The sequence below is a fragment of the Hirundo rustica genome, chromosome 3 (genome assembly GCF_015227805.2).
Source record: "Hirundo rustica isolate bHirRus1 chromosome 3, bHirRus1.pri.v3, whole genome shotgun sequence".
NCBI lineage: Eukaryota > Metazoa > Chordata > Aves > Passeriformes > Hirundinidae > Hirundo > Hirundo rustica.
In genome coordinates, this window is record NC_053452.1 from 24,493,188 (window position 1) to 24,521,004 (window position 27,817).

At 42.9% G+C, this 27,817-nt stretch overlaps 2 protein-coding genes across 3 annotated transcripts; both read right to left on the reverse strand.

Annotated features, from left to right (window-relative positions):
• Window positions 1-526: 526 nt before the first annotated feature.
• Window positions 527-16,222, reverse strand: UTP25 (UTP25 small subunit processome component). The gene is made up of 12 exons (XM_040060366.2): window positions 16,088-16,222; window positions 14,815-14,854; window positions 13,022-13,271; window positions 12,065-12,271; window positions 9,866-9,954; window positions 8,087-8,497; window positions 6,826-7,045; window positions 4,598-4,800; window positions 3,201-3,383; window positions 2,507-2,619; window positions 1,850-2,095; window positions 527-1,061 (listed from the first exon to the last, which is right to left on the reverse strand). Exons 1-12 carry the CDS (start codon window positions 16,186-16,188, stop codon window positions 815-817), a joined length of 2,310 nt encoding a protein of 769 aa, XP_039916300.1. The 5' UTR covers window positions 16,189-16,222; the 3' UTR covers window positions 527-814.
• Window positions 16,223-19,906: 3,684 nt separating this feature from the next.
• On the reverse strand, window positions 19,907-26,565 carry MRPS10 (mitochondrial ribosomal protein S10). 2 transcript variants are annotated; one of them, XM_040060749.2, is made up of 7 exons: window positions 26,498-26,565; window positions 23,506-23,564; window positions 23,338-23,416; window positions 22,160-22,299; window positions 21,561-21,669; window positions 20,363-20,452; window positions 19,907-20,087 (listed from the first exon to the last, which is right to left on the reverse strand). In XM_040060749.2, exons 1-7 carry the CDS (start codon window positions 26,531-26,533, stop codon window positions 20,001-20,003), a joined length of 600 nt encoding a protein of 199 aa, XP_039916683.1. In that variant the 5' UTR covers window positions 26,534-26,565; the 3' UTR covers window positions 19,907-20,000. The 2 variants fall into 2 exon arrangements, with proteins under 2 accessions (XP_039916683.1, XP_039916684.1); XM_040060750.2 differs by lacking the exon at window positions 26,498-26,565 and adding an exon at window positions 26,394-26,483.
• Between the last annotated feature and the right edge of the window lie 1,252 nt (window positions 26,566-27,817).

Consider the following 27,817-nt stretch of genomic DNA (forward strand, 5'->3'; position numbering starts at 1 on the left):
TTAGCTCCCTTTAAATTAGACTTAGCTTCCTGGAAGAAGAAAAAGGCAGCACCATGATACTTCCATGTTGTCCATATGCAACCACCAGGAGAAAAACCAGACAAACCAACCACCTCACATCCATCTGTGGTGCCAGATGCCATTCCATGGGCATTTGCAACTGCATCCCCTGGTTTTGTACTTATCCCTGGTTAAACTGACCAGCCAGAGGGTCTGTTGGAAATAGGAGGCAGAGATATTTATGTCACTCCAGGAAAACCACAAACCCATAGCTCCCACCCAAGCACATTTAAGGATTCTCTCAAGTGTCAATTTGAAGCAAGTCCAACTCTCATTCAGCAACACACCTGTGCTATAGAGGCCTTGCCTGCACCTCCTTAGTGTAGGCTTACAGAACAGTGACTCATTAAATACTTGGGCATTTTTCTTATCCTAGACAAGAAGAAAAACTTCCCTGGGAGAAAAGGTGAGTTTGCTACACCTGAAAATGAACTGAAACAGTCTAATCAAAAGCTATTAATCACTGCATGAATCTTTATTGACCAATGAGCGTTTTTAATATCCAAGAAAAATAGTTCTGGACTGATTTTGTTTCTACACAGAAAACACCTCCTGAGCCCTGCTTTTTTGAGTGACATCCTTTGTTTCTTGTTGGGCAGTGTACTGAAATACAAAGTTTAATGCTATACAAACAATTCATCGGAATATTTAACAAAAGGGAGTAAAAAGTTGAATACTTTTTTAAAAAGCAATATAGAAATCTGCATTAGCAGTAAAATACAGGTCCATCCAATCATTCAGGCTGCAGAATCACTTAATCATTTTCTCCTGTAACAAAGAGGTGCACATTCTTCTTGGACTGTAGCATTTGAGCTGTGCGGTCTATGCCAACCACTGCAGCCAATTTCTGAGCATCGTACTTGGAGTAGAGCACAGTACAAGTCCAAGTAGCATCCACCCCGCTGTCTGTGGCCTTCAGCATGTTACAAACCTCACTGTAGAAGTGGGAGTATGTTGGTAACTCATAGAAAATGAGGTTCCTAATGCCTTTTATCGTATACCTGTAGCAGAAAAAACAAAACCAAAAGAATTTGAGGCAAATTTTACAAAATATGCATGTTAAAACATCATTCTTCTACCAAGTCTTTGAATCTCCAGCAAATGCACATCAGCTGTAGCTCAACTTTACAAACCCCGTGTCACGGACTGAAGACTGAACAGAGAAGTGGAATCTAGGGAGAAAATCTCACACTGCCAGGCACGATGACTTCTTCTAAAGTACCAACCACCACCAATTTATGAAGTGGTCAGCCTCTTCAGCTTGGATTTTAACCCAGTGAAGCCTGATCAGATCAAGCCTCATGAAACTTTTTGTATTTGCCAAAACAGAAAAAAATCCTGTTCCATTGGGAATTTGTAAACAGCTCCAGTCAGGATGTAGCAAATTTTCCAAGTGGCCTCAGCTTGCTGTATTGCATTATTGAACCAATCATATACTCCTTCCAAAATTTTATACAATTACTGTGGCATAGATGAACACAAATAAAAGGTCCAATGGATCCCATTTGCAGGCTACATCATCCTGTCCTGACATCACTGGAATTTGGCAGCACTCACATTCCTGAAAAAAGCTTTGCTCATAACAAAATATTAAAGTCTCTGCAAATGGACTGCTGACAACAGGCAAAAACTGAAAGTAAACTTAGCACCTCTTACTTCAGTCAAAGAAGTCCTCAGAGGGCTCCAACATATTCAAAAAGCAGCACAGCCCATCTGTGACTAAGGTCAGGCTCTACCTGCAGAACAGGCACACACGCAACTGAGAGGGAAATCTCGGTCCACAACTCACCTCTTGTAGAAGTGGAAACGCTCAGTGAACAATAAAAACTGCTTCTCTCCCTTGAGAAAGAAGCGCCTTGCTCTGCAGACAGCAGCCTTTTTCGTGTATTCACAGATGTGAGTGAAATTCAGGTCCTCTTTCTTGAAGTAGTTCCGAAGGCGTACGTAGTCGAAGTAGGACGGGACGTAAATGAGCGTGTGGGACATGATGGCGTCGCGGTACTCGGGCAGAACTTTGTCGATGAAAAACTGAAACCTCGATTAAAAAAAACCAAATACATTTTAACCAGAGTTAAACTTCAGCTTTCTAATAATGATATGAGCTCAGACAGGAATATCATCAAACAACAGATTGTCAAAGATTTTCACTACATTTTTCCTTCTTTTAACTTCTCGGGATTTCTGCATGTGTAGAAGAGAAAAGGCTTTACCAGCGCTACATAATTATGGTAGAGATTGGTATTCCTTCCCCAGACTGTATTCTCCAGTGCCTTTGGCAAGGAGAAGACCAGTACTGCCCCTCCACCTGTGTAGAGCCCAGCCTACACCAGAGGACTAACAAAGATGTACTTCTGTGCTGAACCCACAGGGAGCTCTGCAGTGTGCTCCACTAAATCTGAAACCGCAGTCATTAGGGCACAGCAAAACAGTCTGAGACACACAGTACCTTGCATCTAGCACAGAAGTCACGCTGTCAGCTTCTAATCTCCGAAAAACATGAGGAAGCTGGACCACGACGTGGCTGATGGAGCCAGTGAGCGGCACGTTGCGGACGGCCACCTGTGAGAAGGAGGCAGGATGTTTAGGGAAGCAGCATTCTGAAGGCAGGCACGCTGCAGCCAGCTTTCCACAGCTCACAGCTGACAGCACGAGGCTGTTTTTAAGAAAGCTCCAATACAAAACCACAGTCATGACAGACAGACCAGGTCTGCTAAATACCTGACTGCTTATGCCCTGAATACTTGAGATGGTCTCCTGAAGTTTTTACTTGTCCTATTTCTTTCAAAATGCTAACAGTTCATGCATCTTACACGGCAGGAGATAAAAAAAGGAAGCAGATGAACTCTCCATTTAACAACAAAATAAGCAGAAGAAAATAACTTGAGTCTATCAAATTTAAAAAAAAAAAAAAATCTGATTTCTGACGTGAAACAGCTATGAAAGAAAAGTATCAAATAAGCATCACTGCATGAGGAGCATACCTCTAGCACAGTATGCAATGCCATGGAGATTCAAACTGAAACATTTGGGTGAGGGAAATGATAGGCACGCACAGTCTTTCAGCAACTGAGTTACAGAATTCTTCCACATGTTGGGTTTTCTCTTTCTCTCCCTTCCACACCAGCATTCCAGCCACTCACCTGCCCAACGTAATTGAAGCAGTGTTTGTTGAAGACAAAGTTAATCTGGGGGTCCTGCAGAGCACTGAACAGCAGCGTCTGCCGGTAGTACTTGGACCAGTTGTTGAGATTCAGCATCCGCACTCGGGAAAAGTCCACGCCGTGGGAATCCAGAGGCAGCAGGTTAATGTGCCTCATCAGGTGCTGCACAGACAGATGGAGACACATCACTGCCGACATCCCTGACTGCCTGCAAAAGCCTTAACTGCAGTGGCACAGAGGGCAGGGACCAGCAAGGCAGCACAGAATATAAACAAGCAGCATCTCCCAAGACACAGCTGTCTGGAATTTATTGACCACAGCAAGAGCAATTTACTCGATTTCCTGCCTCAGAACTGAAAGCTTCCATCTCTTTAGTCACCAGGAACAGCAACCTTCCAACCTTCTCCTGGGGCAAGTATAGTGGATTTCTTTGTATTGAAGTCAATGGGCCCAAGGTTTCTGAGCTAAAAGAAGACAAAGCACAGCTCAGCTCTCATCACATTCGGGGAGAGTCTGAAGAAATTCACTGCATTTTGTCCTGAGGGAACAATGCCTAGGACTGGTGTCCCTGCCACCACTTGGCACATAGTTGCACCTAAAGGGAAAAACAGAAAGCAGGCTCCAAGACTCATTCCTTGGATATTGTGTAGGCTCATGTGCCCTTTCTGTAACTCCTGAGGAAAGAAGACCTTCTGGACTCATCCAAAATGCATAGTTACATCATGTAGTCAAAATTTCTGGTCCAGGTACCTCAGAGGTGTTTTTACATGGAAAACCTTACCATTTCAGTCCTGAAAACTTCTATTAACCAAAAGCTGAAAAGCAGGGGTACTGCTGCACACTAGCCACAAACCAAGAGCTCTATTTGCATTAAATGTACAGGAAACCCTTCACACTGTTTAACTCTGGACATGACTGATGCTTAGTATGCCTGCAGTCAGCGGAGACATGCACCAGCTCCTCTTGCTTTCTGGGGGAACCTCAGTTAGGCTGCACAGATTCCTCACATGGCTGCAATCTGACTGAGACACTGGGCAGTCAGACAGCTGGCATAATTTCTCCCAGATGTGATTAAAGGAATTGTCATTCTCATGCTGCAAGATAATTAAAACTGTCCAAGAAATACCTTTGATGAAATATACTACTAAAGTACCAAACTAAGTTTTAGAGAGAACATGTCCTGAATACTACCCAAAATCTGTAAAAAGAATGTTCTTAGTACAAGGAAAATATCAGGGTGGAGGAAGGAAAAGAAATGAGTATCCGTGTCTAGAATCAAGTCTGTAAAAACCAGCAATACTGCTCACTGCCAGAACTGAGTAACATCAGACCAGGAAGACACAATACAAAAATGAACACATATATGGAAAACTCACCAAAACATGTTCCCAGTTCTGCATCAGGTAAATGTCTGCTTGATCAATTATGAGGATTTCTATTGATGACAGAAAATCGAAGTCTCTCTTCTTCTCCCCCTCTGCACCAATGACAGTCCTGATGCCCAGGGGAGAGGCAATGATGATGTCTGAGGAGTAGAAGGGTGCATAGAGCCTCATACTCTTCTGCAGGATTGCAACTCCTGTCCAAAAACACCAATAGCAACTTCTCAGTTAACATTAATTATCAATCACATTCTTCCAAGAGGCTCTGGAACAGTAATTTCCCCCATTTCCTCTCCCCACGCTGATGAATATAGCTGAACACAACTAATCTGTCTAAAACTCGCCTTTCCCCAAAAAGTGCTTACCCACCCTACCCCCATTTGACAAGCATTTGGAAAATTTTCATGTAGTTTGGCAAAGCATTTCTGTATTTTTTTTTTTTTTAAGATTTTTTTATAATCAGAATGAAAATTTTTAACTGAAACATACTGTTTCTGGTTTTCTGGTGAACAGGGGAATTAGGAGATTGAACAATTTAAGAAAAAAAAAAAAAAAAGGCAGAAATTATTAACTACTCCATTCTCCCTGAATCCTAAACTTTGGTCTCTGCCTTTGGGTATTATAATGACTGCTACTTTAATCTGTCATGAAAGATTTGGGGTGGATCTCTTGACTGCTTTTATTCACAGGGCTGAAAGATTTGCTACTAAACCACAAAGGACAGGGCTCTTCTTGTTACAGTGACTAAAGTCTTGCACCTACACTGCTTCTCACACCACGTGTTGCAGGGTACACTCTGAACCATCGCCTCTCACGTTACAGGGAAAGGGAAGGAGCCAAAGGAGTTTGTGTCATAACTGACTGGCAGTATTTCTAGAACCCACAGTTTTCTGGTCTTAAAAATGCAGCTAGTCCAGACCACATTCAAACCACCCCCTTCAATCTGCCCAACAAAGTCTCTCCAACTTCTCTCCCTGACAATGTGAAGGCAGATAGCACAGGTACAGCTGAAGGCCCTTCCAAGAATTTCAGAGACAGCAGTAGGGATCCCTCCTGCTGCCTATCTCAACCCAAGGATAAAAATGGAAAAAGAAAGAAAAAAAGAAAGGTTCAAGTGGTTGAATTTCCAGGAAGAAGATATCACTTGTCATAGCATATACACAATTTAGAAACATCAAGTCTTTTTTCCTGTTTAAAAATGTGAAAGAGTGGTGGCTTCAGTAAGGCATAACAAATGTGCTTTAAGTTAGATCTTTGTGCAGAAGTAACAGGGTGTGCAGCACAGTAAGAAAGAGAAATTATTCTGCTTCTATAATTTGCATCTGCAAGTTAACAGCACTGAAAGTTTCTTCAATCATTTCTTAACACTTAGTAAGTAGAACAGGCAGAGTGTGGTATGGGAGAGGACTAAAAGGAAAATTATTATGCTACTGAAAGTAAGATGCTCTCAGCCTGAGAGATATTCACTGGGGAAGGAAGAAAGACAGTGCAACCTGCTCACATCTTCCACTGTATCTGTACTCCACTGTATTTCTTGGGGTGACAATTTATCTTTCAAGGTGCAATATTTAAAAAGCCTCTGATCTGTCAAGTTAATTTAGAAAAAACTGCCTTCTCATCTTAGCAGCTCCAGGAACCAAGCCACTAGCTAGTTCTCTGCATATTGAGTTACTAAACAGCATAAGATTACAATATTATGAAACAGCCTCACATTTTCTGCTTGTCCAACACTCCTACTTGCTGGCTACCCATTTGCTTCCATGAAAGCCATGGGAAGCATGGGAAGCAGAAAACTGCTTTGCTCAGTACTGAGCTTCAGTTTTGCTCCAACCATAACATGAGACTGAGACATTGTGAACAGGCTTATTAAACCCAAAAGATTTTCATTTTTGTAACATGAAAAGATTTTGCTGCATAATCAAGGCTATCTTCAAAATGAGGTGTGGGCAGTCCTGCTAGAATAAAGCTGTCATTGCATTTTAAATGATTCTGAACTTGATATGAAAATAATTACTTCTCTATTTTCTCTTACTTTTTAAGTTCTGGTAAGGCAAGAAAGATTTTCAGAAAAATCCAGGTTGCAGGGCAAAACCAGCAGGAATACCACACAGCCTAGAGTCTCACCAGAACTTCCAGCCCTGATAGCTCTTAGGCATTAGGGAAAAATTTGTTATTTAGCAGCTCTGTGCAAGCTGAAAATCATCTGCTCAGCAGGTCATTACCAATTCTGAAGTGGTCATCAATGTTGCCAGCAAAGACAGCTTCATAATCTTCAGGTCTTTTCAGGTTGGGAGGCTTCTCCTCTGGGTCAGAGCCAAACTCCCCTTTGAAGCGCTTTTTATTGCTTACATCTATTTTCTTCTTGTCGTTCACTTCGAGGAGACTGATGAGAACGTGCACAATCCGCAGAGCACATTCCCTGAAGGGCACTATCATCAGCACCTGTGCAGATCAACAGTTACAAGAGAACAACCCATAAAATACAAACACTCGCCGTTAAGTGTACGTTAATTAAACCTTTGGCTTGGATGTGCCCTGTGATCAACAATCAAACCGAAGCATTCTGACGAGCAGCAGGGAGGGAAGATGCACTGGGATGCAGTGCTCTTGAACTGCTGCGGCCAGCAGCTCAGCCTGGCTCCCCAGCTCACTCAGGGTACCAGTACAGGGGAACTGAAAACTAAGCAGGTTCTCCTGTCCTCCCTAAACCCCAGGCAAGCAAGAGCTCCTGTGACACAGAGACGGGGTCAAGGGCTGGCTCGTGGATGGGTGGCAATAGTCTCTGCACAGAACTCCAAAATGTAAATGGCTAATGGGGGAATCAACTCAGAAACCAAAGGCATCTAGCAAACACTGAAACTCAACTCTGGAATGGTTCAACAGGCAGCTGGCACACTGGTGACAGGCTGCCATAGCTGAATCCACCTGGGTATCAACTACAGGATTCTGTGAATCCAGGGAGGGTTGGTTTGGGGCCTGCAACCCCACCTACGACAGGCGGCCTTGACAGTGGGGCTGCGATTCCCTGAGGTACTCCCAGGTACAGAAAGATCCTTCCATGCAGGCAAGGCCTTAAAAGTGCCTAAGGACAAAAGAATTTCTGGCACAACCCACACTGAGTGACAGCCTACACTACCTGCACTGATAACGAAGATTGATGTGAAAGCACCTGTCTGCACTGGCAGATTTAAATATGGAAGCAGGAAAACTTGTCAGTCTGTGGTGATAGGGGGACAAAAAAAGAACTAAGTCAAACACATGGCTTGGCACAGAACCAGGCTGGCTAACAATCCTGAGCTCAGTGCTTCTCACATGGCATTTTCACTAGCCACGGAGGACAACTTCCAGGCCAGAGATGTAGAAAAGCATATACCCAGGAACACATCACCTGAGAGAGCAGCAACAGAAATAGCTGTGGATAAACTACCAGAATGTTTGTACAGCCTGAGCAGGGTGGGGATCAGGGAATCAGAGCTCTCTTACCTTCGGCCTGGTGAGTCCCTGATCCCTGTGGTCATCGGTGTCAGTCCCTGGCTTTCGATCCCTCCGCTTGGCATTGTTGCTGAGCACCTGGGCATTGGCCTTGAGGACGTGGTTCAAGGCATGCAGGCAGTAAGCGTGCCGGATCTCTTCTCCATTGGTTAAAGCATTTCTTTCTGGATAGAACAAGTCCCGGTAGGAATTCATGATGCAGAACAGCTCTCTTTGTAACGGGGTAAAAGAGGAATCAGTTGGTTTGTCCACTGCACACAGAAATTGTTTATTCACTTTTGGCCAAGTGGATTCCAAAGGCTTGTGGAGATGAAGCTGTTTCACATCAACTTCTTTGTCTGCTTTCAAAGTTTTATGTTTCTCCAAAGTGGAAGAAAAAATTAGTTGACCCAGCCTTGGCCACTGAAAGAAAAAGAAGCCAACAACAGTGAGGAGTCATATGTACCAAACCTTGAACACTTGAAAGCATATCACCACACCTAGTGATATCAACTTTAATCAAGTCCATGAAATAAAGGAGATCATCTTTTCATAATACAAGTGGAAACCCTTTTTTCAGTATGCAATCCCTTTTTGAGTCTGCCAGGATAAATAACAGTAAATTTCAGGTCAGTGGATCTGGATGGATTTTGCAATGCTGTGTCTGCAAGTGTTCCCATGACAGAGGAAACTGAGGAATTTTCTGCCTAACCCACCCAGCAAATCAGTGGCTGAAACCAGGGACAAGGTGAAAACCTGGAGTCCAACTGTGCTCACCAATTGGCCCCACTGAGGTATGTACTTTGATCAAAGAAGAAAATAAACCCATCGGGGCTAATCCCAGAAGCTGTAATTCAGTTGTTAAATGCAGTCTTGTTGGGTGTCTGTCTGAACAGCTATCAGTGTAGTAGGGGAAAACTCTAAACTTTAAGCCTTCTGCCATGCAAGTTGTCCCCAGCTGTCCCTGTAAAGTAGCTACACCAATTTAAGCAAAGATATATCATGCATTGCTTCAGGTGGCACCGGTAATTTTGGCCACAATGTGCCAAAAAAATAAATTAAATTTCAAAAAAGGAAAAAAAAAAATAAAAAATCACAGCTTTCTCTCTGACTAACTAACTGTTGGATATCTTCCAGGGAATGTCACCCAGCATATGGCTGACCAGAATGGGAGGCAACTCTCCAAACCAAAATCAGATGTGGAAAAGTTATGAAGCAAGGGTTTGTCTAAAGATGAGTATTTTGAAAACCAATATTCCCCATCAAGCAATGAGGTGGTTTTCTGGTACACATATTATTACCAGAATTTAGTAATAAAGTAATATAAGTAATAAATTCTCCTTCACTGGCTTGTGAATGTGTACAGGGACTGAGTCATCCTGAAGCAAGAATATGAAAGTGCATCACAAGTACTTTTAAAAGTGTACATGGTCACTTCAGAAGTTCAGCTGCAGAGCACAATCCTGGCATTGTGCTGTCACCGCTCAGAAACAAGTCCAGTTTCCACCCCTTGTCAAGGTTTTGGGACTACAGCTCAAACTCTAGTTTTCACTTAGGACACATGTTTCAGATGTGTCACCATATGCCTCCAGAACAGCAGACTTCAAGTTTCAACTTTTGCTCAGGAGTAAGTGAAGAATAAAACAGTTCAACAACACAGTGACAAAATCTCGATAATTCTAGTGCCAGCAGCTAATAGTAACAACTGTGATCTACTTCACCTGTATAAAAAAAGGATTATTTTAATTCAGACATCTTTAGGAATGCCAGATGGCTACAGAACATTATTACCTGGCTTTGACTTGAAGTTTTAGGAAGTGTAGACATTTTCTCTATTTCCTTTTCTTCAAGTTCTTTGTCCATGTGCTGTTTAAATGGATCTATTTACAGTAACAACAAAGAAAATAGCCTGAGAACTATTGCAGCTAATAGTAGAATCAAGATGCAGAAAGGATTTGCAAATGAGATGAACAGTTTCCATGCTGGCCAACACCACAATTAAAACTAGTTATTTCAAAGCACTTGGAGATGAGAGAAAGGATGTCAAATTCTCTCTGCAAAGAACAGAGAGAACAGATCTGACAGATTGCTTTCAAAAAAGAAAGAGAAGCACTTATGGAAGTACTAGAATTTTCAAGCACTAATCAAACGAATGTTAGACAGGAAAACAATATGTAGTGGAAAACAGTGGCAATTTTCTGCCTTAAGCTCTTACACGTCCACTGCTTGCAGGTGAAAAAGGCTGTCAACAGCAAAGTGAACTTGCTAACCTTCCTAATTTACAAGCAGTTCTGCCCAGGGCTTTGGCCACTGATACGAACACAGTTTGTACTAAAGCAGAGAAATATCAGGCGAGTTTTGGAGAAGGGGGGCAAAAATTGCCTGGAGTGAGAAAAACTCTGATTTAGCTAATCGGTATTTCTTTTTGGAAAGGAGGGGAGAGGCAAAGAACTGTTAAATCATATTATACTCAAAGACACTGGCATGCACAAAGTCACATGCAAAGTTAATTTTGAACACCAAGCCCTGTATCCTGCTTGCAGCACAGCAGCATTCGCTGCATAAAGAAAACTAATTAGGGAATACTGGTGCTTGCCAACAAATATCCAGCCCACACACAAATTACCCAGGCAAAAGTCAAGACATTTACTGATCATTACACTTTAAAAAAAATTGAGAAAATCTTTCCAGAAATGCAAATTAACAGGATATCATTTAATTGTACTGCAGGGTCTCGCATCAGCTAAGTTTTACTGATTCCAGTATTTTCCCAATAAAGTAGAGGGAGTAATGGAATGCATTTTCAGGAATTTTAGTGACCCGAGGACCAGAGTAGAAATTCATCCCCTTTCTGCTGTCTTAGGTGATTCATTTTCTGCAATAGATATAAAGACACTTCCAAGCTACAAGAATCCACTGAGGAGAAGTACATCATTTATAGGCGGAACAAAGCTGTTAGGATACTTAGCATGCAGTTGGAGAGCTCCTGCTCTCATTAAAATGCAATGCCAACAGCCTAAGTCATATTCTCATGGTAACAAGAACGAGCTGTTTTTTCTATCACATGGCCCTTTGATGCTTCCACACATTTCATGTATCACCCAGGCTGCCTCCCAGATCTAATGTCAGCTGCTGCTCCAAGATGACAAGCCAGCATCACTAGGGATGCTACAAACATATTTCTCTCTCTCAAACTATGCCATCTGATATTAAAGGCACAGAGCATTAAATAAGAGCAGAAGCTGGGCAAGTGCCAGCGTGTGCCACGTTGCTGAAGGATCGCACACCCCTGCAACACAGTTATTTTGTTACATATGGTGGGGCAACTCCAACACCGGAGCTTCAGATGCATCCATCAGCGCACTGAGATCCTGGGATACACCCTTAAAAGACACTACATGTGCTCTGCTGATGCTTCATACTCTCCTGATCTTGGTGCAGTCAGACTCCTCTGCATAACCTTCAAAATTCTCAGAGTGCTGAGCATTTGTCTAAATTACTGTGGTTGCTCTGGGCTCCTCAGAATCTGACCTCTAACTCTGCTGAGATGTGAAGGATGCCCTCACAGGTCAGCTTTGTGATTATCTCCTGTGCTGTTTGTACCAAGAGTATCTTCGCCAGTCAAGTGCAGGCTTGCAGAGCTCTTTGTATTACAGTGGCTTTTAAAACTACTATTAAAGCAGCAGAACAAGATAACACCCTCCACACACTTTTCTAGTTCTTGATACTTCAAGCTTTACCAGTTACAGCAGAAACCCCACATGAATCCCAGTCCCCAGGGGCTACAGAGAACAAATGGTTCAGCTACACAGCTGCATTAATGTTAAGGGTCCCTTATGTAACCAGCTGACATGTGGGCAGTGCCATGAATAATGTAGTGGAAGAACTTAGAAGCTGTACAGCCTATCACTGAGGTGCTGGATAATTTAAACTTGTTTACAGATACTCCTCTAAAGGCAGATCCTTAAACACAAACACGCAGTCTTTTACCTTCTGGAAGAGCTTGTGAAGAACTGCTGTCTCTCCTATCTGCATTGCAATCTCCACTCTCCTCTTCCATGAAATTGGTTTCCAAGCTGAATTCAGATTCGTGTTTCACATCAGTAAACTCCTCAATTACTCCATGACGTGGGTCACAAGAGGTATCTGTGCCATCAGCCTGCTCCTGGCTGAGCGTCTGTTCTGCTGTGTCTGTGGCTGTCCATTGTTAGAAAGAAACAGGTTATTTTCTCTTGGAAAAGTCACTATCTGTAGATGTTGTTCCCTTAGAGTTACCGATTTTTTTCTCCCAAAACTCTGTCAAAAAAGATAAAAGCAGGCTTTACATTCTACCACAAAGATGACTTTTGGTTAGCATGCCAAATGTTACATAACACAAAATGTGGTTCCCCAGACAAAATTAAAAAAGCAACCTGTTTGGGGAATTTAACATTCCGTTTCCAAATACCCCAAATAACTGGAAATTATTAAAGGCGGACTCCTCCCTCCCAGCATCTCTTAGCAGACTTCATGAATGAGGATACCTCACCGTACAGGCGGAGGTTTCCTTCTGACTTCCACGTTGTTCCCTGTGCTGTGAGGCAAACCTTTCCCTCCCCTCGGTGGCACAGCCAAGCCAGATGCTGCTCGAGAGAACAGCTTGCGTCTCCCATGAGTGGGTGAGAACCCCTGGTCTGCTGCTCCATGTGGATTTCCTCTGTGCTGCCGCACAAACAACATCTGAGGAAGCGGCAGCAGGCTGTCTGGTGGAAAATGAGCACAGCTACCCTTTCCCCTGCTAAATCCTTCAGCAGCTGCTGCTCCTACCCACACAGAGCCAACGGAGCAACAGAGTCTCCAAGGCAGACGAGCACCCAGCCAACAAGCCAGTCTACACCAGGACCCCGGCTAAAAACATACATTAGTCAAACAGCATTTACCAAAGAAGCATGGGAAAAGACAAACTACCTTCTTCCTCCTCTGGAACGTCCTTCTTATCTTCATCACCTCCCTCTCCTTCTCCAGTCTCCTGGGACCCTTCGCTCTCCATTTCTGCCTCACTTTCCTCAGCTTCTTCTGACTCACTTTCATCTTCCTCTTCCTCGCTCTCAGATTCAGGCGAGGTCTTTAGGGTAGCCAGGAGCTTATGATACCCAGAGACCCGTTCCACTTCAGGCTCCGAATCGCTTTCTGCACTCGATTTCTCTGAATCCTCAGACTGGAAAGAAAAACACAAGTGTAAACAGCAACAACAGTAACAGCCTATAAAGAAGCAGGCAAATACCCTTGTTACCCTTGAGACACACAAAGCAGTCACACGAAGAGAGATTTTCCAGCACAGAGGTTCCTCCGATCCAGCTCAAGGCTGAGTCCATGCAGAGAGAGAGCCTCTTTGTTTATTTCTTACTTTTTATACATTTGTGGGTCTAGCAGAAGATTGGCTTCTGGGGTTTTTCAATTTTCAGCCAAGTGGCTAAACTAACTGTCAGTTACAATTGTTTTCAGGTTAGAAATATGCAAACAAAGGACAGAGAATGAAAAACAAAGGATCTGTTTATGTTACATATGCGGGAAAAAGGTAGAACTGCTTCTAATGTTGTACAGTAATTAAAAAGATCTGACTCCATTTTATGAAAATTCAAAAGGCTATAAAAAACTCAGAAAAACCAGGGTAACATACCCTTACCTCTGCTTGCACTGTTTCCCCTCTGATAGATGCAATGGAATTTTTCAAAACTCACCATTTTATGCCAATAATTATGATGGGATACCTCCATTTAGATTTTGGGAGACAGACTGAAATGCCTCTTTCTGCACCAATTTGACTTGGAGCATCACAAAAGCCAGTGCTTAAAGTCTCAGCTGAGTGAGGACATTTGATCTCCACAGACAAGGCATTACTGAACCAGCAGCGGATTCTTCTAAGCAAACCACACACTGAAAATTGTAGAAAGGCACCGATACAAAGGGCAGAGCATGCTGGAAATGCTTCTGGCTTTCAAGGAGGTAAGTGAAATAGCTGTCAGTGGACAGTGGTTCCCTGGGGAGCTGGGCAGATTTGGTTCAGCTGTACAGATCTACTTCGCGCAAGCCAGACTTGAGCCAATTCTGTCCTGGGCTTGCACAAACCAATGTCCAGATTACAGCCAAAACTACAGTGAAACCATGAGTAACAACACAACACCATTTACTCCTTTCTTAATTTCTTTTAGCCCAAAAAGGAAAGAAGGCAGGAAATACTATATTAATGCACAAAATTGCTAAAGGAAACAAAGGAAACAGAGTAATAAATTTTTCCAAATTAAAACTTTGAAGTCTTTTATTAATCTGATGATAAAGGAGGTTACCAAATCCTGAATGAAAGAAAAGCACTTGCAATCTGAAGAAGGACTATTAATATTTCTTTGTTCAACAGAGAACAAAATCTCCCAGTTCACTCAACACTAAGTTTATCATCGTTATTAAAACAACTTCCAGCATGATCCAATTTTCACTGTGACTAAGTAATACACAAAAAAGTTAAGAACTGCTGCTACCTCCTGCTGCTTCTGCCCTGTGATGGTATTACAGTTTTGAGTTAGACATTACAGAGAACAATTCAGAGCCCCAAAAAAATCACATTCATCTTTTTCTCTTAAGTACTGTTTTCTTAAGTGCATCAACTTAATCAGCCTGAATAAGCTGGAAACATGAAATGCAAAGTTTTTCACTTCACTGAACTACACAAAAATCAAAGTAAGGAAGGAATAAAAATACATTACCAGTTCACATATTTGAGTTGCTTCTGGTCTTCCAGAAACCCTGTAAAGAAAGCACTAAAATACCTTACTCTGCCAATGATGTTACACACAGAATGAAAGAAATGAGGGGAACAGTGAATTGATCAGTTATGCAAGTTTAAAGAAGTTAAAAGAAAGCTTAAAACCAAACCATCACACAAGTTTCCCTACGAAAACAGACTGGGCGTCTTTTAAGGTGTAAGGTGACCCTTACCTTTAAGGGTCACCCTCTCCGGTGATGTGACCCTCTGTACAGGAAGCCTAAGTGCTCAGGCATTACAACTGATCAATAAAAATTATGAAGTAAAATCCACTGTTAATCAGAAGATGAGGTCTCAAAAGGAATTAAAAGAATCTAGCTACACGGCTAGTTTGTAAAAAAGTTAACCAGAGACAGAGACTACTTCTAGCGGTAATAATGGTATGTGAAGTGGGAAAAAGACACAAACTAAAGGAAAACCAGCATTAATTGACCAGTGTTGGGACTGCAACTCTTCAAAAAAGCCACTGTGCAAGCTAGGCTTAAACTAAGCTCAAGTTCTTTAAAAAGATGCAGAGTCTTGTGTGGGACTGAGCATCACCGTACAGGGTGACTCACAGGACATTCCCTCCTGCAGGCCCTTCATCCCGATCCACACAGGCCAGGAGGGGCCCAGGGGACACACGAACAGCAGACACTGTGTGCCTGCCCCCCAAGGCTTTTCAGCAGATCACACAGCATCTGAACCAAGCAGCTCTTTCCTCAGAAGTTTGCACGTGGGTACAAAAGGAAGGTGGTCATTCTGACAGACGCGCATCCCGCCGAGGAGGGAATGGCTCTTGTCACACAGCTCTTCGCTGCTCTATTTCCACACGCTTTCCGAGATCGGAAAAGAGCACGGAGTAAACAGTGGGAAAGCTGGAACCCTGACAAGCCAGGAGACCGGCCTGGTATCAAAATGGGAGCACACCTCGCACCCCTCCGCTTCCCCGCTCCTCGCGGCCGCCTCCGGGCCGCACCACAAGAGTTTGCATGTGTTGCAAGAAAATCCGAGCCGAGATTTCCTGCTTTCCGTTCTGCTTTCGAGATTCCCGGCTCAGGAGCGGCAGCGCGCCACGCAGCTGCACCTCCCCTCCTTCCCTCGGGAGCCCACGGGAGGCGTGGAGGGAGCGGCCTCCGCCGGGCCGGCCCCGGGCCGAGCGGGGCTCCTCGGCCCCGGCGCCGAGCCGCGGGGAAGGGGCGGCCCCGCGCGGGCTGGCCCAGCCCGGCACTCACTTGTCATAGAACGGGTGCTCCTCGCCGAACTCCCGCAGGTGCTTCTTCTGCTTCTTGCTCAGGCTGCGCAGCAGCTCCCGCCCGGCTCGCCGCTTGCCCATCCCGGCCCGGCCGGCTCCACGTGGGTGCCCGGCGCGCTGCGCCGTCGCACGGCGGGGCGGTGCCCGCAGCCCGGCGCCGCCCGGCGATGCCGGGGAGGGAGGCGCACGCTGGGGAGGCGGGGCCGCGGGCGGCTGGAAGGAGAGGCGGACGGGGGTGAGCTCCGGGGCCGGGCCGCGCCCCGCCGGCGGCGGCCAGCCTGCCGTGCCGGGAGCGGGCGCGCCTTTGTGCCTGCGAGCCGCGCTGGGGAATACAGAGTACCGGCACGGACCGCTTGTCCCAGGCTGGGTCCAAACTCAGCCCCGTCCCGAAGCTGCGGCCCGTGACCCCGAGCTTGGTGCGGGCCGTGACGCGTTTCCGCTGCCGGAGCCGCGGTGAGGCCGGCGGGCAGCGGCGCGTTGGCAGCGGGGCGGGCACGGCCAGCCCGCGGCCCGGCGCTGCTCTCGGGCTGGCGGGGCGCTTTAGACACTGCTGGAGCTACAGCACCTGCTCCAGCCGGCCCGTGAGCTGCACTGCTTTGCTAAAAACTACGCATTTTCTGGGAAAACCTCTACAGTCGGGCTAGAGGAAGAGGTGCAACGCAAGCCCTTAATGTTCGGACTGCCTTATTATAAAAGGTGCAATCAGAAAGCTCCAAATGAAACCCTACTAAACTCTGGCTCTTCTAACTTGTCACTGCAGAATCTTACCGAGTGCTGCTTAAGCGTTCTTAACTGCGCATGGAGACAAACCGTTTTTCAGAAATAACCACAAATTGTATCAAATAAATTCATTTTTGGTTCTTTGCATTAAAGTTCTTTATGTTCCTTATAACCCCTAGCTGAAACCCCTCTAATCTCTGGTAACGTGGGGCTATAAGTGGTGGTGTAATGTACAAAACACAAGCAATACGTTTCCGTTTGTCTCTGGGAGTACAAGAACTGAGAGGAACCTAATTCCAAATAGGATGGAGGTGTGGAATATTTTAGGGAAAAAGAATTTAACATTTGGATTGTAGCTTCTTGACTATCTTCGCCTGAGGGCACCCATGGATTTGACTGAAGCAAGCGAGCACATTAACTGCACTTCAGTTACACAGAAGCCTCCAATAGTTACTGCTGCGTGTTGTTAATCCCACGGTCTGTCCCTTCAATAAACCCCTCTGGCTAGGGGGAAAGAGTCTTAACCCAAACCATTCTACCGCCCTGATTTACCCAGTATCCCAGCACACAGACAGCAGCAGCAGTTGGCAGTGCCCAGCAGCAGAAATTCCCTTGGCAGGTTCTGCCAAAGCCAACATGTTACGTAACAACACTAAAATAAACGATTTCCAACTACCAGGGGTTTTGGTGAAGTTGGCAGCCATGCTCTGTAAGAGGAAAAATATTGCCAATCAATCCCACTTCTGTCAGGAATGTGAAAAAGGCAGTATATTTTTATGTTGCAAGGTTGTTTCTTGATTTACGATCTGGCATTGGGAGACAGCAGAAGAGTAGGAGTTCAGCTCTTCAGAGCTGAATCAGGAGAGCTCAGGAATTCTTTGGGGATTGCATTCTTGTGTCTTAAAAAGGGAAAATTACAGGACTTTGGTGACAGTAAGCCTGTAGCTCGGAGTCCAGTATTACTTATACACTCTTTCCAAAATTCTGGCTATGGTGATATTTCACACTATTTTGTGGAGTTTCAGTCTGCTTTTTAATCTTGCCTTATTGATTAAAAATGCATGGATCTCATTATTTTATGATGTTCTGAATGCCAGCACTTGCTTCTCTGGCCATTTATTCACACTTCTTTTCATCAGAATGGGAAAGTTTTTCTAGCAGCTTAGAAAATTTGGTCCCATAGCTTGAAGTCTACTCTCACCCCCTTTTCCTCTCTCCATCCCGACTTCAATTTAACCATTGAAAACAATGATATTCCTGGGATTGTTTCCCTCTTTCTGCTCAACTCCTTCCTCCCTCCTCCCCATTCCTTGTGTGAGAAGGATCCTACTTGGGCAATATTTGGAGTTGAGGATTAAACTACTTAGAACGTTGTGGTGCCATTGATGTGCATCGTAGAAGATGTGTTTCCCAGGAAATTAACACCTCACCTTCTCTGTGGTGAGGCATGGGCAGTAAAGCAGCACTGACACTGATATCCCACAGACCAGCGAACATATAACCACTCTTATATGGTAATCTCTTTCTTAAATTAGATCTCTCCACTTGAAAATTTTAAATCAATTTTTTAAAATTAACTTGTAAAATCACCCTGGAGCTCCTAGTTGCTAACATGGTAACGTATCACCAGCAATGTTCTTTTTAAAGATTTCTTATGCACCAGCATCTCTGATTCGACAATAATACTGGGAAGAAAAGGAAGGAGAAAAGCTTGCACTATTTGAAATCTGTTCTGCTGACCCCATTCTGTCAGCAACTGCAAGTAAAGCCCGTCAGCAGAAGTCTGCTGCTGCTACCTGTGTATCTCCAGCACTTTTATCTGCATGATGTTCCAGAGACAGATGGTTTATAAAAGCCACTTCCTTTATTTTATAGAACTCTACTAATCTGAACAGAACAGATTCCTCCTTGCTGGCTTATCGCCTTTGCTCTTTTGTCTCACAGCAACTCCCTCTCATGCTTTTCACATCTGCTTTTCCACCTCTGGTTTTGCCCTTTTCCTTGTGAGGTTTTTTCATTTTAGTGTATGTTTTTAATTGGAACAAATGTGTTGATCACACCCTGTCTATCCAAATTCATGAATGGAGAGCTAAAACTTCAAATAATTTTGCCCTAAATCACTTAGGCAGTGTAAATTACAAAATGGACTGTGATATATAGCTTATAAAGTTCAATGCTTATTTATTTATATTGTTTGCACTTCTGTGGCTAAAATGAAAAGAAAGATGTGTAAACCACAACACTGGCTTGTAGCGAAGAGAAAGGTAAGAAAGGAGTTCATATCTTCCCTTTCCATATATCACTCCTTTCATATTCCAACTGGAACTCTAGCAAGGCAGGAGTGTGATGCACATTCCTGTGAAGCACACAGCTCTGCTGTGAGGCACAGAACACCCCATGTGTCATACACTGCCTTTGTTTAAAGGAATGAAATTGCTGATCCAAACCATTTTGCTACATGGATGCAACAGTGGGCACTTCAGACAGGGATCATTTAAACTCTGGACGTCTGACTCCTAAGAACACAATACAGCATGCTCAAAGTCTGATGTCTATAAATGGTATGAAGCGTTGGGTTTTTATTGCAACTACAAATTTTCTGATTGAAAATCAGAGGAGTTGGTCAGTCGGAAGGAAGATTACTTGAGACAAAACCTAAAGCAATGGTTGGAGAGTTGCTGTTGGCACTCCCTAAGAAATGTGGCAGGAAGCAAAACTCGAGAAATGTGGTATAAGGAGGAGAAAAAAAGATGGGAAATAGTTTATCCAAAATTGATAAATTGATAACAATCTGGCATCCATAATATTACACAAACATGAAGTGGATTTGCAAGTACTTCAGCATTCAGAAGCAATCTAGTATCAGAAGGAGATGGTGAGTTTATATTTACGTATCTATACACATACTTGTACAGATATAAGTGAAAATAAACTTTACCTTTCTACAAACTTATTTTAAATGACCATAGTCACTGATCACAGAACACAGTCAAACTTCTTCACTTTATAGCCGTTCAGTCTACATGTACTGGAGTTGTGAGCAAGAATAACTTGATGAAACAAGAGTTTATATAATTTATTTATAAGAGAACCTTTATTTAACAATGGACTGTCTCAGTAAATGAGGTTGATAGGAGCAACGAATTTCAGTACTAATGGAGCCAAGTACCAGTTCATGACTTGACTTCAGTTTCTTCTACCTGAGGTAGTGTATCCCAAACAGGTTTCTGAATGTGTTCAGGTATTTTCTCTATCTTAGTCTAAAAGGAGAGAAAAACAACCATTTACTGCACCGGCCAGCTAACATCCAAATACTTTGCTTTATTTATTCTTTTGAGACATTAATCAGATTTAAAATGCCACCTAGTGGCACTTCCAAGCAATACAGCCTCTTTACCATGTAACACTTCGGGAAATTTTCCTATCAAACTACACACGTTTTCTCGGCTGACTTTCTAAAGACTTCAGTAGTTACTGAAGTCATGGTACTTCCATCAGGACTCATAACAGTTAATATTGTGGGGTAGAAACTGACCTTTTTCACTTCCATGGCAACCCCTTCAGGTAAGTTTCGTTGCACGTACTCCAAGTAAACTGCAGCAGTACTGCTTGTTAGGTATTTTAACTAAAACAGAAAGAATTTTTTTAATGAACTACTATTAATAATACTTCAAACAGAATATTAAAAAAAACCTGCCCTAGCTATGGGACCAAATGTCTTACAGGACGCTAGCTTCCATAATATTCTGAACAGAAGCAGTTCATCTGTATTCAACTCTCATGCAAGTATAAAGGAGTTACTTCACTCTGCAGAACTGCACATGCTGCCTGGGAGCACATGCATTAATTATGATGGAAGTGGTGGATCTTAACACTGCAGGTACTGGATAAAATTAATTACAGATTATGCAAGAATCTCCTTTTCTATATTCCCAAAGTTGAAGCCTGTTACAAATCCTGCAACTCCAGAGTTCCACTGAAACACTGATTTTTTAGTTTATCCTGGTTCCACTGAATTACTGATCTTTTAGTTTTTCCTGGAAGGCAAAAATAGTGCTTCTGGTCTGCGGGCAGCCACTTGTACTGCACTTATGTCAGGGGACTTGAAAGTCCTATTTTGCTAAGCACTGTGCAAATATACAGTAAGACACCCAGGAGCCACAAAATGCTGGCAGTAAACTTTTCTTCTAAGAAAGTCAACCACAGCTGGATTCTAAACCATACAGATGTCTGTGTCATCGGCCACAGAGCTGGTGGTTTGTCTCTGCTTCCTTTCTTCTATTTCCTACATACAGTTTTAGTTTGCCACATGATGCTGCATAGGACAAAAGTACGTCTGCTCGAAAATATCGAACCAATTCACAGAAAACGGAACCCTTAGTGACTGGCAATGCCAATGATTTAGCTGCATCTTTTTCCTTTCCTGAGAAAACTCTCATCCCAATGATTTTTGGAAACCAAGAACATAACACACATAAAAGTAACCCTCAATTCTACCCTACTTTTTTTAGTCATTCTTTCAGCTGTTAAGATGATGGTCAAAATAAGCTTTTTGGTTCAAAAATGATGTAGGCTGTGCATTCAGAGTAACTCATGATGCATCTTATGTAACTAGGTCAGCTGTTTTCCAATATTCTGCGTTCTCCTCCCCAAAATATTTTCATTTGTGCATTACCATGTAGTAATACCTTTGAATTGTGCACTTACAACGATTTTGCTTCCTTCTTTCTTACCTCTAAACACACATAATGTGTTCTCATTTCATACTGAACTCTGTGCTTCTTGTAAATGTGTACAGATTTGAGAAGTGTAAATCGTTCTATCGTCTTCGGGGGTTTATCTCTGAGCAAAGAAGAAAAATAAATTTTCATGTTATATAAAGGATGATAATACAAGTTTATCTGAAAGACTACACTGAAATCTCTGTTCTTGACATTGAAAAGATCCACAAGGAAATATGAAATACTGGTACAGTTTGTTACTAACTCCCACAGGCATGGTTAACACTCAGGTATTAGCCAGCATTCGGTCAGGGAAGCTACAGCACTGAAAGCTGTACTGAAAGTACACCCAGTATCCTTCATGTAGATAAAAAGTGCTTTCACTATGGCAGTGTCAGCTGAGTGCAGAACTGCTGCTGCTTTCTCGCCACTGTCCTGCCATCAAAGAAGTGTTAGGTCTATAATCTGAGAAAAAACAAAGTCAGATTTTAGCCATTTCTTAAAAAAAAAAAAAAAAAAAAGAAATACTACTTGTAAGCAGAGGACCTGAATTACAGTAGATGACAGAAGAGGGATCTCACTCCCTATCACACTATAGATCAGTTACTTACACTTTTTCAACACAGATGCCAAGTTCTTTAGCTGCAAGCACTGCAAAATATTTATAGCTGTCCAACACAGCTTCATCGTGGCCTTTAACTAAAATGGACAATCTCTTGTACAGTGTTTCTGGCTCATCTGAAACAGATACCTGCATTTTTGAAGAAAGGACAAGAGTTACCATACCATGTTCTCTTTAATTAATTCATGTCCTGTGTATTTCCTTAGCCTGTGTGCCCCATTTGTAAAAGAGCAAAAAAACCCCACAACCAGTTGAGCTGCTTATTTTAGTTTATCAAACAGAGTCTGACTGTACTACCTTGACTGACAGGTCTCACTCTACCAGGGAAGGCAAAGTGTGAAGAGATAGCTAACTTCTTAACACTTAGGTCAAATGTCTTCATCCAAAAGAGGAATGCCAGATAGATATAAGGGGGACAACACTAACAACGGCAAGAACAAAAACTCACTGCTGAAGCAAGTCTGGAGCAATATTTGTATTTTATACAGCAGTGTGCCAAGACCTGAGAGTTTGCTTGGGTATGCAAATTAAATAGAACATTATGGACAGCAACCATAATTCTCACTTTACTAAGTCAGCTCTAAGACTACTTTAAACACACTTAGTCTTCCCCAGGTGTACTATCCTTCGTGTTTGTACAAGTGCAAGTTTAGGACCTTCAATTTCTGATGGTCTGGGCTCCCTGATCAACTGGAAGAGCCTTAATGAATGCAGAAGTGCTGCTTTTCCCAGAGGTTCACTCCTAGGCAGTTTAGCACATGAAATCCAGCATGTACCAGCCACAGCAGGAAGGCTGGATCAGCACTGTAGATCTAATACTGCCTGTCAGATGTTTCTGAAGCCCCTGTCAAAAAGCTGCTAAGCTGCCGCAGGCACTTAACTGAATACGGCCAAAAAGTTGGTATTTCATTTGGAGTTACAGCTGCATAGAAAAGGGGGAAAGTTACTGAGAGGCAACTGTGAGCTACAGAAATCTTGTTGGAAAAAACCCAAAACTAAACAAAAAAATCTCAAATGCCAATAATCTAAATTATTTCTTTCTCTATGACAAATTTGACATCAGTAAGACAGACCTGCAAAAAACTGCAAGAAAAGAATTTGAGTTTTTCTGGATGTCCTCTTTATTACTAAGATAATATACAAAATACTGTGTTACAGAGCACTCACCAAAGGATTAATCTTAGGCTCCTGTGTGTCACCATGGGATCCAGCCAGCTGTGCTCCCATCAAGTTGGAACTCCTAAAACTACAGTGATGAAGAAAGCATAAAATAAGTTTTTATTTTTTCAGGGAGTATGGAGGAGCAGAGGAAGGAGGAGGGGCTGTTACACTTACGGAAGAAAATACTGCTTTTGCATAATTCTGCTGGCATAACTGACAGGAAAAGCTGATCCCTGTATAAAACAGATAGGTTACGTTGTGGTGTTTTTCCCCAAACCAGAAAGCAGCCAGTTAACACAGGTTTATTAAAGATTACAGTTTTGCACACCAAAGCACAGCACATTCCTAGGCACTGATTTGACACAATAGGAAGTTTGCTCCATTGGAAAACACAGGAAAACAGGAGCATGGGAATGTATTTCCGTATATAATAGCACCTAAAAAAAGCAGCATGTTAAGGGCACAGTAACGGTATGCATTTACTACTGAGGCACCTGAACAGCAATCACAAAGCATATTTTTAACAGAAAAATGTATTTTTGTGGCATCAGATGCCATTTCTGTACATGATATTTTCTCTTTAGTTTTACTTTCGTGGTACTATATATAAAAGTTTTGTCAAGTGACAAGCCTAAGTAGGACTTTAAAAAGCAATTGAAAATAATATCCTCTAAGTGCAAAAATTTAGTCTATGAATTTAACTGGAAATTTACTGTTTTTCCAGAAAAAAAGTTCCTTGTGATTTTGAACACTTGTTCTTTGAAAAGAACATTTAAATAGAAATACTTCTTACAAGTAAATGAACCATGTTTAAAAGATAACATGATTTTCTGTGTTAGAAAATGAATAGAGTTGTTAATCATGTAACATTACTCTCTTTCATACTAGAATAGTTGTTCCCTTCTGAACATTATGTGGCTTCTAGCTTCCTTCCACTAATTCCTAATTTGGCAAAGTTATAGACTACTTGAGGGGGAGGAGGAAAAAGGAACTCTTGCTTAACAGAACCTCAGGGCTGCAGCAGAATGCTGAAGCCAAATTAGTTACTTATCTTGCCCCTTGATGCTCTTGTTTGGCATGTGCTGGAGTCATAGCCTTAAGAGAGGACAGGTACCCCACCCAAGAGTTTTACAGGTGACTGTCTAATCAAATCATCAGAAAACAGCCAGACTTCACACTTTTTCAGGTAATCTTACTGTAGTTGCCCACGGATGTGCATAAGTGACTCTGTGACGTTATTAGGTCCCTAGCCTTTTCCGTACACATCATACATTCATAATTCATCAGCAGTGAGCAAAGCTGTTTCCTGAAGGGATTCTGCCTCAGTCGCAATTTATCCTACAAATGCTGCTTCCAATAAAGATGACTGCAGGAGGAGGCAGGGGAGATTTCTGTTTACAAAGCTGACTATGGTACAAATGCCTCCCCTTAAGCAATCCTTTCAAATCCAGATCTTCACAGAAGCACTACTGTTATATTCTATAAGTGCATAACAAAACAGGCAACTTTAGGAGCACTGAGTATTTGTCACTGTAGTTGATCATTCAGAAAGTTTCAAAATTTATGCTGGGAACTACCTGAGCCTTAATACCTAAAAGTAGTGATTAGATAGTAATTGTCTAATGACATCTAATAAAATAGAGGGACAAGTGCACATAATGACAGGACAGGGGGGAATGGCTTCAAACTGAAAGAGGGTAGGGGTAGATTAGATATTAGAAAACAATTCTTGACTGTGAGGGTAGTGAGGCGCTGGAACAGGCTGCCCAGAGAAGTTGTGGATGCCCCATCCCTGGGAGCGTTCAAGGCCAGGCTGGATGGGGCTCTGAACAGCCTCATCTAGCAGAAGGTGCCCCTGCCCATGGCAGGGGTTGGAAATAGATCGTCATTGAAGTCCCTTCCAATCTAGGCCTATGATTCTATGACAAAGTTACGTTGACAATTGCACCTCAATTCTCTCTCCCTGAAGTCAGAATGCTGCCTTCCTTCCATTCAATGCCAATATGAAGCACAGGAACAATCACCTGACAGCACTTCAGGAAGCAGACAGGCCCATGAGCATAGAAGACTATTCAGTGCAGGGCTAAAGCTGTTTGTGCAAGTACACACACAGATGACAAATGCTAGGCTATTAACTGTAATTGTAACTGCATTTTTAATTTGTTTTGAGTTTTTTTAATGCATGTGCATATGCAGTCTATGCTATATATTCTTTTACTTATAACTGGTTGACCTGGTAATAAGGATTTATTATTTGCATGCAAAGATATATATGCACTCATAGTGTATTGTGTCATATGGTTTTAGATACATAAATTTCAGTCTTCATGCAATAAAAATGAATGAAACAAAAGCTGATGAAGCAGTAGTTTTATCCCACACACTAAGGTCTACAACCCTTCCAATATTCTATGACTGTGCATGTTATTCCCACCACATGCCATCTCCCTTTGTTACTAATAAGCAAATATGCATCAAGTCAAAAGTTTTTGTAACATTAAATTAAAGGTCCTCAATGCAAACTTTGACAAAATGATACACAGAATACCTCAAGTGGTAGATATATGGCATTCAGTGGGCAGGAGTTTGTAAACAGCTTCACTGCCCGATTTAACAATGTACTCTTGCTAATGGCCATTACAGAAGGTGGAAATGACACTCAAAGATTGCAACGTGACAGAACCAAGACTTTGCAAAACACGTAATTATCCCTCTACTAGTGCAAAATAGCCTTAATTTTGTTTGGCTGAGAGCCTCTGAAGTGTCAGGGGGAGACAGATGCTTGAAATACAAGTCCAGAACACACAACATACACAGAAGAGAGTTTAGGGCTTCAGAAAATCCAATTCTCTCAAAAGAAACTTGCCTAGCATATGGCCTCCAAATCCAAGTCACCTATTCTTTACTATCCCTTCTTTACTATCCCAACCCGACTAACTGCGGGAAAACCACACAACTGCAGGGAAGAGTTCTGAGGACCCGCCAGGCGACGACGGCGTGCACAGACACAGTCCCACGCCGTGCAGTCCCAACCCTCCCGGAGCCCGAAGGATAGCACTTGCCACGTCCCCTTTTCCCACTCCACTCAGGAACGAAGACGCCGAGGAAAAGGACGAGGAGCAGGAAGACGGGGCTACGGCGTCCCCCCTCCCGCCACACACCGCACCTGACAGAGCCGCCGCCACAGCCGCGCCGCCGCCATCTTGGCTCCGCTCCGCCCCGGCCCGCCCTGCATCGCCCGGAAGGACAAGGGCGGCCGCGGCCCGCGTCTCCTTCTCCTGCCGGGGAGGCTCGGGCCGCGGAGGGGAGCTGGGGCGCCGCCGGAGCCGTGCGAGTCCCCAGCTCGGCTCCCCAGCCCGGTTCCCGCCTCCCCCGAGCGCTGCCTCAGCGCAGCACCGACGGGCCAGCGGCTCCCCCTCGGCCGCTTCCCGCCAGCGGCGGCCGCCGGTCCCCTCACGGGCGCTCCCCGTCCCGTTCTCTAGGAATCCTTTGGAAAAAAAACCAAAACAAAACCAATGACACGGACCCTAGTTTTCAACCTTCTCCCCGCTCTTACGAATATTTTAAAAAGGGATACAAGCCCGTCAGAGCAAACCCCACCGAATGTATTTTACCGAAATATAAAAATGAGTGGAAACGGCACATAAACCCCTTTCTTTTTACAATACAAATAGCGGTTAATAATACAACACAGCTTCTGATCGGTACCAAATCTTTAAAGGGGGTGGGGAAATAAACAATTTATGTACTAAAGTACTAATTTATGACACTGAACCATCCTTAAATACACACAACCAGGTAGGCAGTGTAGAGTGAGATTAACCTGAAATGAAGCTGTGTGCAAGTCAAATGCTAACAACAGGAACCTGAAACCAGCATAGATCACAAGCTCTATCAAATGTATATATTTCTTTTTTTTATTTTGTTACTTCCTCTGCCACCTAAAATTACAGTCCGCTTTTTACACTAGAATGCCTAAAATATTTACACAACCATCTGCTAATAAAATAACAGTTAAATATTGAAAATAAGATTTTTCTCATAAAATATGTTTTCTGTATGTACAGGTTTTATCAAAGAGGACTAGATCCAATATTGAATAGTTTTCCATCATCAACCATCAGCAAGAAAAAAGTTTCCTGAAACAAAACTATGTTCAACTCACGTACAAATAGGCAGAACAGCACATTTAACATCAGCCAGTGCAACACTTAATAATGATGAAGTCAATGTTTGAGGCCTAAATCATGTACTGCTTACGAAATGTGCATTTCTTTTTTATTTTTTTTCCTTTATGAATAACTTCTTTGGTTATCGTTGTTCTATTATATTCTCGGCTGTACGATAAAACAGCACCCAATTAATGTTACTTAACCAGGCATATATGTATGTATATGTATTTATAGATATTAAGTTTAGCACGGGTCCTGTCCAACTGTTAGTAAAAAAAAAGTACCACTGTAGATTCTTTAATACAGAGCTGCTC